The sequence below is a fragment of the Corvus hawaiiensis genome, chromosome 12 (assembly GCF_020740725.1).
Source record: "Corvus hawaiiensis isolate bCorHaw1 chromosome 12, bCorHaw1.pri.cur, whole genome shotgun sequence".
Lineage (NCBI taxonomy): Eukaryota > Metazoa > Chordata > Aves > Passeriformes > Corvidae > Corvus > Corvus hawaiiensis.
In genome coordinates, this window is record NC_063224.1 from 9,265,675 (window position 1) to 9,278,852 (window position 13,178).

Below are 13,178 nucleotides of genomic sequence, written 5' to 3' on the forward strand. Positions count from 1 at the left end.
CTTATACTGTAGTAGTCCATCTGAGGATGAGTTCTATTTATGTTCACGTAAGAATGCCTAAACTGAAAGTATTTTTTCATGTTTCTAAAGGCACGTGTTAGAAGCAGGTTTAGGTAGGCAGGAATTCAGAAATAAAGAACTAGATTCTTTTCACCAGTTCTGGGGAGTTACACCAGGATGTTTTACATGAAAGGGCTGAGATTGATTGGTTGCCAAATGGAACCATCTGACACACAAAATAGCTCTTTAATTACAGCAACTAACCACCCTTAACTTCAAGCACATTAGGTGACATGAAGTCTAATAAAAAATGATTCCTGTCTCTCTCTTACAATGATTACAGCAAATCATTTTGATGTGGGCAAAGGAGCAGATAGATACATTCTAGAAACAATTCTTTACCTATTGTCTTCCCTTTTCATTTTCACTGTCCCTACAGTTAACAGCTATAATTTTGCTTGTTCCAGATTTTCAAAGATATATCAAGTCAGAACATTACTTTTCTTCAAAGTAAAAGATTTGTCTTCAAATGCCAGAATCAGAAGGAAAATCAGTAAACCCAAAATTACTTAGTCTGAGTAGAATTTTACTTTCACATAATTTACTACTTTGTAAAACCTATTTAAAACATGTATGTCCAGAGCTGCTTTTAGAGGCCACTGTGGAGATGGTGAATATTTAAGTCTACACCCTCACAGTTTATTAATCACTCATCTCAACTGCAGCTGTCACCAGGACTCTTTAGGGACTCTTAAAAAATGAGCTCTGCAGCCTTAGCACTGTTACTGCATTAGTACACACAGACTCCAGAGTCCTGGAGTCCCATTAGGACTTCACCTTCCAACCACTATTACCCTGTGAAGGGTTGGAATTTCAACAACATCTCAGGGCAGGGGTGAGCAGGAAGGTGTTAAAGCAACAGTTAAAAGCAAACAGAATCAGAAATGTTCAACCAAGGATTATTTGACACAATACTAAATAATTAAAAGAAATATTGAAAAGACCATGAGTAGGGAAGGAGGGTTCTAAGTAGGTTCTGACACTGACTCATCTCTTCAGGCTGGTAATTCCAACAGCAAAAAATCTGATCTTTTTCTTCTGCTTGTGTTACTCCTAATAAACCTTTACCAGCTGGGCTGTAATATAAAAGCAGATGCAAGCATTTCCCAGATCTATTCCCTAACCTACAGTTTCTAGTTACTTGTACCTCAGGTTTACATCGTACCCTACTCACACAGCTTGACACAAATCCAGACCAACTTACTCTTGGGAAAGCCCCTTGCTATGACAGCACAAGAAAGCCCTACAGTGAAGATGGAGCTAAACAAAAGCACAGCAAATAGGTCACATGGAATAAATAGAGCCTGGAGCAGGTGACACTCACTACAAAAGGTGTGCGTGACTAACAGATCCATTCTGCTTAGATCAAGATAGGGGCAAAATTACAGATTCATGGAATGTATCAGCTTGTGAAAGGGACCTCTGGAGATCATCCAGTCCAACCCTTCTGCCCAAGCAAGGGTCACCTACAGCAGGTTGTTCAGGACCACGTCCAGTTAGGTTTTGAAAATCTCTGTGGTGGGAGACTCCATAACCTCTGGGTAGCCTGTCCTGGTGCTTTGTCATCCATGCAATGAAAACCATTTTCCTCTGTTTAAATGGCATTTCAGTTTGTGCCAACTGCCTCTTGTCCCTTTACTGGACCCCACTGAGGACAGGCTGCCTCCATGTTCCTTGCACCCTCCCATCAGGTATTTACACTTTGACAAGAGCTTTCTCCTTGTGAAGATGTCCCAGGTTTCTCATTCCTGGTGAAGCTTATCCAAATTCATGGACTGTCCTCCTTTTGCAGCATCTGAATCTTCCTCTCCTGTCTCCTCTCCTTAGGCTGTACTTTCTTCTGACATGCCATTGTTTCCTCATAACATAACTTTTAAGCATTGTGCTTGTTGACAAGAATGCAGTAAAATCCCGTTCCCCACAAAGTCCCAATTACATAAATTGCTTCATTTTCTAAGATGGGCTTTTACATTCCTTAATGGTGAAGGGTTTTTTACTCATTTTCTGTGAATTATCCATCTGGCATGGCTTCACCAAATGAGAAATAAAATAACAGGACCATTACCACATGGGCATCAAACTCAGGCAGCAACCTGTCTTAGATCAGCGTGAAAAATATAGCAAACCGCTTGACTGAAACACACAAAAGTAACATTCTCCAAAACAGAAAAATCTTGAGAAAAACAAGAGACATGCAGGCAAAATGATGTTGTGTCTGATAAGATGCACTGCTGTTACTAGAAAAGCATTAACTGCACAGTGACATACATCTCTCTCTGAGGATGCTGAGCCTTTGTAACAGCCCTGTACAGCTTTTAACCTCAGGGCTCGACAGGTAAGCAGTAGCCTTGGAGCTCTGGGAACATGACTTTCATCTGTCTTTAGCAAAGTGTAGGACTTGTGACAGCCCGGCAGCCCTGACTATCCCCACTAGAGGTCACAGAAGTAATTGCTCTTCAGAGCACTACTGGGAGCCGGGGCATGAAGTCAGCTACATTTCCAGGACACAAGATGGAATCCCTCTAATGAATCCCTCTAATGAATGACTTGAATGTAACTGTTTTCTGAGATTAGTATTATCCAGCTCACTGCAGCTCTCAGCAGGTACTGCATGTATCCACGTGCAAAAGTTACTACTCAGACCCGAGTCTCAGCATCTCCCAATGATCAGTAGCTTTGGAGATGAAGATAAGTGAACTCATCAGACACCTAAGTAGAAGAGAAGCCAAAGCTGCATCCAGAACACTCAGGGGAACAGACATTTCAGGAACTGCTCCTGAAGTGAAATAGCATCAGTAAATATTAACAGAAGAGAACTAGGTAGTATCTCCCAACAAAGGTTCAACTTCTTAAATGTTCAGATAGAATCAGTGATCTGACTGCCTCCAGGGATTAGCCAGAGAATACAGATTTGTGCTAATTCCTCTGCACTCTTTTCTTCAGGAACTAGCCTGGAAAAATGCACATAATTGTGTTGTGACTGGTTCCTGCAGTCATCATCTCCAAATTCTCTGAAAGCTCCTTTCAGCTTCAAGTTTTGTGGAAGGATGAAAGGGTAATACGGGGAACTTCAGCCAGCATAAATAAATACTTCACCTTTGTTCATCGTAGAATAATCATACTTGCCCTTTCCATTCACTTTGAAAACACTTGAGTGAAACCCTGGCTTCAGTTAGAACTCAGGCAAGTACTATACACTGACTGTTCTGTCCTACTCTGAAAGACATTGGAAGGAGCACTATGGTTGTAGGACAATGCAAATACAGGCCTAGTCGCAGGAAATTAAAAGATCTAGTGGAGGTGCTGCAGTATGGGATGTACTGTCAGGGAACCTGGGGAAGAAGAGCAAAAAGACTTGCAAAGTGTAGGATGTAAAGGCTAGTCACAAAGAAAAACTGTTTCCATGTCACAAACCAAAGGCTTCAGTTCAGCTCTGAGACAAGCTGTGTCACACCTGACTATGTGCAGACCCCTGCACTTGGAACACTTAATCCAGGGTAGACTGAGGAAATAAAATAAACCAAAGTAAGAACAAACCACCTAAAAACCCAAAGGAACAAAGCCCCCTTTTATTCTGCCGGGTTACTTTTCAGCTAGGTCAGGTCCCCAGTCAGGTACAGTGCAGCCTTCGACAGCTGGGGTAGCACAGCTGAGAGGAGAGGGAAGGACAGCCTGCCCTGGTGTGGATATGCAGGCTTTGCTACCTCAGAAACATCTGTGGAATCACTGCCTAGGGATGCTCAGCACAGGAGTTACTCCTGATTGCACAATTTGAAACACTGAGAGAGCTTTCTTAGTGCTGAGTTCTGCTTCAGCTCTGTGTTGGCTTGGGTACCTGAAACTGGGGCTAGAGAAGTGTGGGTTCCCAGCAGCTGGACTGCCAGTGGCTACATTCACACTAAATGCAGAGCAGGGATGTGAACAGGTTATGAGATAGCATCCAGCAGGCTACATCATTTGGGCTGGGGCTGGAGTAGCTTGAGGCTTACTGTGCATTGATGTCTTGGTGGGGTGTCTGAGAGCTGTGACTCAACAGGATTCGGGATGTGGGTGGATTCAAGGCAGCAAAACCTGTCCAGAACATTAATCACTGACTAATCAAAAGGCATAAAAGAACCATGTAAAATTAACAGCCCCATGGAAAATAACTACATCAAATCTCATTAAAGGATCCCTTCATTTGTCACTGAAATGCAACTATTTCCACAGTGGAAATAGTTGCATAGCAGCAACCAGTATCAGGCAGAGACCTGAGAAGAAAAGCTACATCTAATTCTAAAGTTTCTTGAAAAAGTTGAGGGTCAGGTCTGAACAAATGGTAGTTGCTCTGAAGAGAGTTGAGCCAGCACATCCCTTGAGAAAAGCATTAGTAGCTGGTCCCTGATCACAAGCAGTTGGATCATTTCACTTTATACTTATGTAAGTATTGGAACTGTCAAGTGTAAGTTTATGTATCCTAGAAGGGAAACCAGGTTGTACTCAGCTATGTATGACAAGATGGTTTAAATGGCTGACCTTTTAAACACTGCTTGGTTTTATAGATACACATCTTTACATCGTTAAACTGGTCTTTTGGATAATTTGTTTAATGTGTGAATGTTACCAATCAAATGATGCAAATCAGAAAGCACAGCTCTGCCAAACTTACGAACTTTAGTTTTCCATTTCATTACATAAACAAATATGATATATCTACGGACAGACTCTTAAAGCATTGTCTGCTCTATTTGAATGTAGTTTGAACCAGATAAACCTAAAACTATGAAGCAGGAAAAGAAAAGGTTGTGTTTTACCCGTGAACAAACTTTGGGTTGACTGTGAAAATAGAACATTACTTCCCCTTTCTTCTTCCCTCCCCCCTCTTCCTCTTTAGTATTTTAGGGATTTCACAATGTGGTTATCAAGGACTAACCGAGAATACATGACTAGGTAGTAAAAAGGAACAGGACTGAAAACTAGAAACAAAACCCAAAAAACTAAACTAAACTGGAACAGCAATAAATCTCAGCTCCACAAGAGCAATCTCACAGTACATTACCGTAAGTTAAAAATAGAAAAGCAGAGAAGGATGTTGCATTGTTAAAAAGTAGCTGAAAAATTCATTAATCTTTTTTAGAACCATCCAGTCTCTCTAATGGACTTGAGGGAGTGGCAGTTTTGTTCCCAAGTCCCAGTGTCACTGAGGCAGGGATGGAGCAGCAGAACGCTGCCACACGCTCAGCACACGGGTGCAAAGCTCCACCATCCACGTGCAGCCCTGCCTTGCCTTGGTCCCAGCACATGGGCTGTCAGCAGCCAGTCTGACAGGGCTGTCCTTCTTCCAGCAGCCAGGATTACAAGAATCACAGTCATGTTAAATAAATGAAGGGTATCCAACCCTCTGGCTAAATAAAATGCTGATCATACTCAAAGTAAAGGTCTGCATATTTGGCTTCTATTACTACACCTACTCTAACTACAAAACTGCTTTTAAACATATGACCAAGAGAATTTTCCAGTGAGTATATTAACTTGCTAATCATTTATGGATGAAATTTGCAGGTCAAAAGCCAGAGAATTTTGGCTTTTTCCACCAGAAATCAGCAGCTAGAATTAGTGTCCCAATATGTTTCTTCTGATTATCCCCCAGTTATGTACCAAGAAATTTTTGTTTATATGCTGATACTCACAGTACGGGTTATTAAATGTTGTTGAGTAACAATGATAGTAATGTATTTCTAAAATACCAGTATTTGGTTAAGAGGGAGCAAAGTTCCCAAGGGACATTTTTTGTTTGTGCCTTATGATAATTATTCTGGGACTGAAGATGTGAAGGGTTGGGTATACTTGTCTACCCTGCTTTGCAACACATGCTGCACTCGGAAACACAGGAGGGGCAACACTCTGGCTCCTTGTGCACAGTAATTCCACCACAGGCCTGGAAATAGTGACAAACTTAGATATGAATCTTAGGACAGTACCTGCAATAGCTTGCAAGTGAGTGCAGGAAATGTATCCCACAATTCTTTGGTCCTGAGGTGTACTTCCCACTTGCACCTGGAAGGGAGGAAAAAAAAAAGGTGATTAATGGAAGAGCTCATACAACTCTACTTCCAAGCCCATCTGTGTAGCCTTTTTCACCACTCTTTCCAACTCCCTTTTGAAAACAGACATAAATACAAAACCACCAGAGACACACACTGGGGCTTACTGGTCTTATTGGGGCTTACTGGTCTTACTGGGGCTTGTGGCCAGCCCCTTTGCACATTACCATGTTCAATGTTTTGATTTTGATCTGCAACACATACAAAACCCTTACTTTCTCCTGTTCTTTGCAGTGCCCCTCGTTCCCTGTCCCAGCTCTCGTTCCTGTGTAAGATTCAGGCCCACCACTCAAGTGCCTTATAAAACTAATATCACCAGCAGCCTGATTCTTGGTACCTGTGTATGACTAGAATGTAAAAGGAAAAAATGCCACGGGCATCTAGGGAAAAGGATGAAACATGAAATAAATATTGGTTTTGATCATGTTTTCTCCATTCCACAGCAAGTGTTGGATTTTGATGGATTTTTTACATTCTCCTACAAAGGTGTTGGGGGCCTTGCGGTGCCTCAGCAGTGTTTGCTTCCTTCAGCTCACAGCACCAGCCCCCATGCCTGTCAAGCAGACAAAACAATATGTGAGGTCCTGTTCTTACACACAGAAAGGAAGGGCTTCCAGGGAAGCTGGAATGTAGCATAATTCCTCATCTATATCATAAGCTACAATCTTTTAAAAATGTACTTGCGAGTAGACACACAGGCAAATTAGAATCAAGTTCTGGTTTAGGTTTCCAACTCTGTTGAGGATTTTGGCTTAGTTCAGGACTTAGCTGCAAATCAAAATTCCCAGTGATAAGGGAATCAAGTTTTGGATTGTGGCAAGAAACTAGTTTGACTGTATGGTTTTCCTGTTGACAGTTTATGTGGCAACACTGCATGCATTAAAGAAAATGCCCGCAGAGGAAAGTTGTACCCAGGGCTCAGAAAACACCGCCACAGATGACTCTACTTCACAAGGCTAGGCTCAAATTTTATCTGACACCTCTAAATAACAAGCAGAGCTCCATTTCATATGGACACAATTTTGTCAGCTTGGGTGGTTTTCTTGTTTTTCAGGTATTCAAGGACCATCTGATTCATTTTATAACTGAAAAGGTGGCTTTGCAGTAAGTGAATTTAGAAGTCATTTGTACTTAACAATGCCTTGTTAACTTTGAGGGTTTGTGCCAGCCAGGGGAGTAGGTAATGAACAACTGGCATTATTCTGTCCTCAGTCTGTTCAGTCCTTTTTTAGACAGTTTTAAAAATAGTTATTGATGGTGTTCTTATTGCTGTTCTCATATAGCTAACCTGCTTCAGGGAGCCAGAGGGAGATAAGGAAAATGCAGGCAATCACTGGTGCATCCACCCCCACAGGAGGAGATTCTCCTGAACTCACAAGATTGCAGCAGTCTCAGAGGATGGGCAGCTCTGCTGGATGGCTGTCAGGGACTGCTGCAGGAGCTGCACTGCACAGACCTCTCCCTCCTCCCTCAGGCTGCCTGAACATCTCATTGTCACGGCTGAATCATAAGCAGCTTTCTCTCCAACTCTTTTATGCAACATATGCCATTCCAGTAGAAAAGTGGAAACCAGTTTATTTCCTTTACTGTCTAGGACAGGCAGGTGTATGAACTGTATTTTCCAAACTTAGTAATTCAAAACCAGGGTTTCTCTTCAACACAATCAAAAAAAATCCTAAACTATAAAAAGTCTCCACTTGTTTGCAAATGTGCAGTGTCTCCTGCAGCAGAGGACAAGTGTGGATGTCACACGCCTCTCAACGTCATCCTCCATAACCCTGGAAGGAAAATACTGCACATAAAGTGTTCTGCCTTTTAGCAGGAATGTGCTCCTTATAATCCCCTCATTGACTAAAGTAGATGGAATCATTTCAGTGTTTCTATTCAAAAAGCATAAAAGATTTAAGTCTAAAAGCTGAACATCCAAACATAAATTATAGCCCAATTGAGAAAAAGAAGTCAACTCAAACTGGCTTTAGAATTTCCTGTGCAGCCTTAATAGAGTGCCTGACAAGGCCTTGTACTCCTCAACCAACTTGTGTATAGGATCACGCTAATTTCCATTAATCATAAATAAATATGTATTGTTCAGTGTGCCTGTGTGCACAGATCTGTGCTGAAATGGACTTGGGATTTTTTGCTCTCAAAGAATGGCAAGAAATGGCCCAGGATAAAGCCTGGCTGTGCTGTATGGAGGGGGCTGAGCGCCACAAATGCCCACAGGGATGGTGCCCCAGGGCTCTGCTGGAACACACAGTCCCATGGGGAAAGGAGAGGGGCTTTCATAAACACCCTGCTAATTAAAAAAATAAAGCTCAAAAGCAAGAGCTGAAGACCTTAATATAATTAGAATTTCCTTGGAAAGTGCCAGTATGGAAGTGCATCCAAAGCAGCTCGTCTCCCAGATTTCACATTTCCTCCAGCTTTTTTAACTTCTAGGGGTTTGCAGTTTCTTTTGAGTGGCAGTACTGATGGAAACCACTAAACAGAATATATTTGGTGTATAATCATAATGGAGGCAAATATTTGTGACAACTCCTAGGAGAGTAAACAAATACCTTTGCAGCCTCCTAGTCAGTTCCCCAGCTACAATAGAGGCACTACTGTATTAAATATGATCTGAAGTAAAATTGTAAGAAAAATCTCTTTATTCAGTCTAATTTGGTATTTCTCAGATGGACAAGGACTGTGGGTTGTGCAGACAGGAAACCTACTTGACCTCTGAAATATTCCAAGCCCTATAATTCTGCACAAAAACATTCTTTTGTGTGGCCAAGTACTGTAGCTATTTCAGACTGTTGCATTTTCCAGGGTACATTAGATGGTGGTGTCTCGGCCGGGGCAGCGACGTGGCAGCGTCACAGGAAGACAACACTGAGCCTTCAGCTCAGCCTCCAACGTGGATCTTGGCAGGAAGGCTCTAGTTCCACCAAACCAAGTCAGCACTTCACAAATATAATTTTAGCTGCTTAACACAGAAGAAACTTCTACAGTCACATATACAAAGAAAGTATATGTAAACAAATAAGCCAAAGTGGCTCTGTCACCATAAGCCTGACTTGAGTTCACCTCAGCTGCTCTGCATTGGTAGCTGTGTGTCAATAACACATTTATGGAATCATCCTTCTGCAGGGACCTACTTCAGATACCGCTTTCTAAAAATCATCAGCCAGTCTCAGTTGTGCCACGAGCTGCTTTTCTGTGTGTATGGAAATGTACAGGAAGATAATATCTAAATATAAGGTCCCAATGTTTTAAAACTGGGTAATTGTTACAGGAGGAACAAGGTATGTGATAACCTGTTAAACTCTAGTGTTACCTAGAGGAAAATTAAAACTGAGAGAACCTATTTGTGGTTTAATAAGGTGTCCCAGTTATACAATTTTCACATAAAAAATTAGCATTTTTCAAAATTATGCTGAAATATGCAAGATAAATTCCAATTCTCACTACATTTGTAATAATCAAATTAGTGAAACATTGAGAAGCTAAGAGTGGATTCAGATCCCTATTATACCACTGACCGCTACATTTTGTTTGCTCTTGGGAGGGGGGCATGAAAAGCTCATTACAGATGGGAAAGAGACTTTTTTCCTTAAGGGGGAAATCCTACTAAGGGTGTGTTTGGAATCCAAAATGCCAGTTTCTGCTGCTACATATTTATATTTGTCCCCTATCTGTAAATTAAACAAGTAAGTGCAAAACTGATCACTCTGAATTTTTGTTTTCCAAGTACTGGCTGTGTCAAGCACACAAAAGTACTTGACATCAAGTACTTTTTATTAAAAGATTTCATCTAAATGCCGTGGCACATTAGTGCAATCTGTTGGAGAGACCACACTGGGACTGTGCTGTGCTATGCAACAATGGGTATATTCCTAGAATTGTTTTGCAAAAGCTTGTCCTGTATGACTGAGGAGTGGTCTGTCCTCCACTGAGACTGGGATCAGGTAATAAACTGCTCATGAAAGAAATCAAGCCAACAAGGTTATGGCAGAAAGATTCTTGTTGACAGGGAAAAGAAAACTGATGGGTAGCAAGAGCTGAAATTTTAGAGCTACAGCAAGGGAAAATAACTTTAAATTCAATCACACTGCTTGCTATCATGGGAATTTCCTGAGCTAACTGGAAATCTTGCACATCTCATGTTTCCCATATGGTAGCATAGTAAGTATACAAAGCTGCAAGCTTGACAAATACCTTGTCTCTTAAGAGTTTATATTTACACACATCTGTTCCAGCAGTGCAAAACAATTTTATCACATCTGGATGTCAAGAAAAGCATCAACGGATACTTAAACAAAACCCATGGGAATGCTACCTTGAGACTGGGGCATTTCTTTACCACCTTGAAAAACAGCTTCAAACAGGTCATTGCTGTGTTAGTAAATCATCCAGTGCTGGGAAGGAAATGCTTTTAATGGTTAAAAATTTGAGTTGTGCATGAGAAATCTCACTTGATTAAAGAACCAGTCTAGAGTCTCAAATACTGACCAATAATATGTACACAAAGCCAAAATATTTGTTATGAGTAGAACTTAATCTTTAGTGACGTTTTCTAGAGGCTTCATATTGCCAGGAGGGAGCCATTCAAAAAAATCCAAAATAAAGTAGATAGTTTCTTAAGTGCGTACCCTCCAAAACAAAGGAGTTTTATTAAAAGTCCAAGCATATACCACTGCCCCTCTCTGCAGGGGAAGCAAATCCTGGTATGAGAGCTAAAATTTTGGCATACTCCTGGAAGAATTTCCTCACAAAGTCTGTCACCCCAGAATCTCTGTGTGGCCAATAAAGACAGATCTGGGAAAGGTAAATAACCTGCCTGTAACACTGAGACTCCTTCAGGCAGATGGGATCTCCACGGCCTAGCTCCAGCTTCAGCCAGTATAGTTTAATCACATCTTGGGCTGTAAATGAGCAAAACCATCCGTTTCATCTGCTCAGATGACCATGAAGGTGTCAATTTCACCACTGAAATAAACATGAACCATAGTACTGCTCCCTGCATTGCTCTTCTGAAGAGGGTAAGTCACCAAAGTACAGAGCTCTACAGGAAATTAATTCACAGTCATGACAGGAGCCACACTAAAGATGGTCATATTATGAAGAAAAACTAACCAGGCTGAAAGCACCCCTGCATGATCTGAGGGAAAAAAACCCTCTCTCCCTAAAAACAAAACCATGAACATTGCATTTGTAAAGAACATCATCTGCACAGGGGCCTTGAGTAACTCTTTGTGTTGGAAGTAGAACACCCCAGACAGAGGGTAAGTGCAGGGCACAGAAACAGAATTTACAGTCGATGTGACAGTGACTTACTCCCACAGAAATATTCATCTTACCATATGTAGCCAATATTCTTTAAGTTCAGGGGAAGCTGCCTTAAAAAGAGCCTGAGATTCAACTGAATTACCGTGGATAAAGCAACTGCACATGTGCAAGGAGTGGTATTTCCACACACACTCCGGGTTCAGGCCTCTGGGGTGGGTGCTCTGAGATGTGCTGGTAACAGGCTTTGTCCTCCCTGTTTCCACTGCACTGGGGATGCCATTATGTAATCCAATGTAATTATAATGAGCAAACAGTGAGGAAGAGAAGAGAAAGAAATGGAAAATACAGTTTGTTTTCTTTCCAGTACAACATTTGTGCAATCTTCCAAATTGTATCTACCGCTCCTGGACTTTTTTCCCATTTCAGCAAATTTCCAATACAAGCAGGAGAATCGGCATCAAGAAACTGACTGGAACAGTCAAACTCTGTGCCCAAGTCTTCATTCCTGTTACTGTTAAGAGAAGATGCCAAGGAGAACTTGCAGCTGCTCCCATTCCCACTTCAAACATTCCTGTCCCACAGAGATGACTTAGATTAGTCATAACTCCCAAGAAGGATGTATTTTTGGTTAGCTTAGACATGGTACAAAAAGATCTATCTTATTTTCAGTCCTTTAACAGCTCTGCCTTTTGCCTTCAGAAATATGCAGCAGCTCCTAAAGAAGACACATTAGTTAAATCCCTAATTTATTATTATAAACATGTTATTTAAGTATATTAAAGAAGTTAAAAATTTTATAGAAGTCAGCTCAAAATTGTCTGGTGCTCTGCAATTCTTTCTAGCTACATTTGCACTTGATTATTTCAGAATCCCATTTTTCCCACCTGCCACATGACAACAATTACTGTTCCATGACCTCAGAATGTGTTATCTGGCAAGACTTCATTCAGCTTATATGTGAGGGAAAGTGGCTATAAACTGGTGCCACGAATGGAGGGCTCTTCCTTTTCTAAAGAGGATAAAGCCCACAACTCACATTTTCTCAAATCTGTATTTCATTCTGCACAACAGTTTTTATTTGTTCCCATTAATGAAGGGGGAAAGGACTGTGATTAATAACATTAATTATATCAAAGTGAAGGAACATGGTACAGTGCCATGGTAGGGTCTTTTTGTTCTTTTTTTAAAAAATTGTCAGTCAGTTTATTGGAATCCATCCAATTCCTGCATTAACATTTTACAGCAGAAACTCAGCACATGGAAAATGTTTAGGTTACCCTCCTGCCTTAAATGTCACAGCTTTAGAGTAATCTAAATAAATGCATGAGCAGCACTAGACATTTCTTTTATACATCTTGGGATAGCTGTAGATACTGGACAACTGATCAAGGATGAGAAAATCTAACCACTGAAAACTCTAGGTGTTCTTTTACTGGGGTCAGAAAGCAGCCATTCCCCTTTCCTGTGCACTCCTGAGGTCCAAAAGGTTCCCCTCAACACAGCGTGGAACTTCAGCAGCTGCCCCTTCAGTCCCAGCCGCAGCACACATGGGCTAGCTTGGGACAGCAAAGGCAGCTTTCATTACCCAAGCGAAATGCACCGGCATCAGAAATATCAAAATGGAGAATCACAGAGGTTAATTCAGGGAACCCTCATTTTCTCACACAAAGCAGGCTCCTCAAGAGGAGAGAACAGTAAAAATTGTGCTTCTAAGCAGTTTCACAATCAGAGCTGCTGTTCCTTCTACCATCTGTTACTACCATA

At 41.3% G+C, this 13,178-nt stretch overlaps 1 protein-coding gene across 2 annotated transcripts in view; it reads right to left on the minus strand.

Moving 5' to 3' along the window:
• SMPD3 (sphingomyelin phosphodiesterase 3) overlaps nt 1-13,178 on the minus strand; it is a 104,978-nt gene that overhangs the window by 16,461 nt on the left and 75,339 nt on the right. For both annotated transcript variants that reach the window (XM_048316308.1, XM_048316309.1), the window contains one exon: nt 6,021-6,096. In XM_048316308.1, the coding sequence (XP_048172265.1) occupies nt 6,021-6,096 (76 nt within the window). The remainder of the gene's footprint in view (nt 1-6,020; nt 6,097-13,178) is intronic.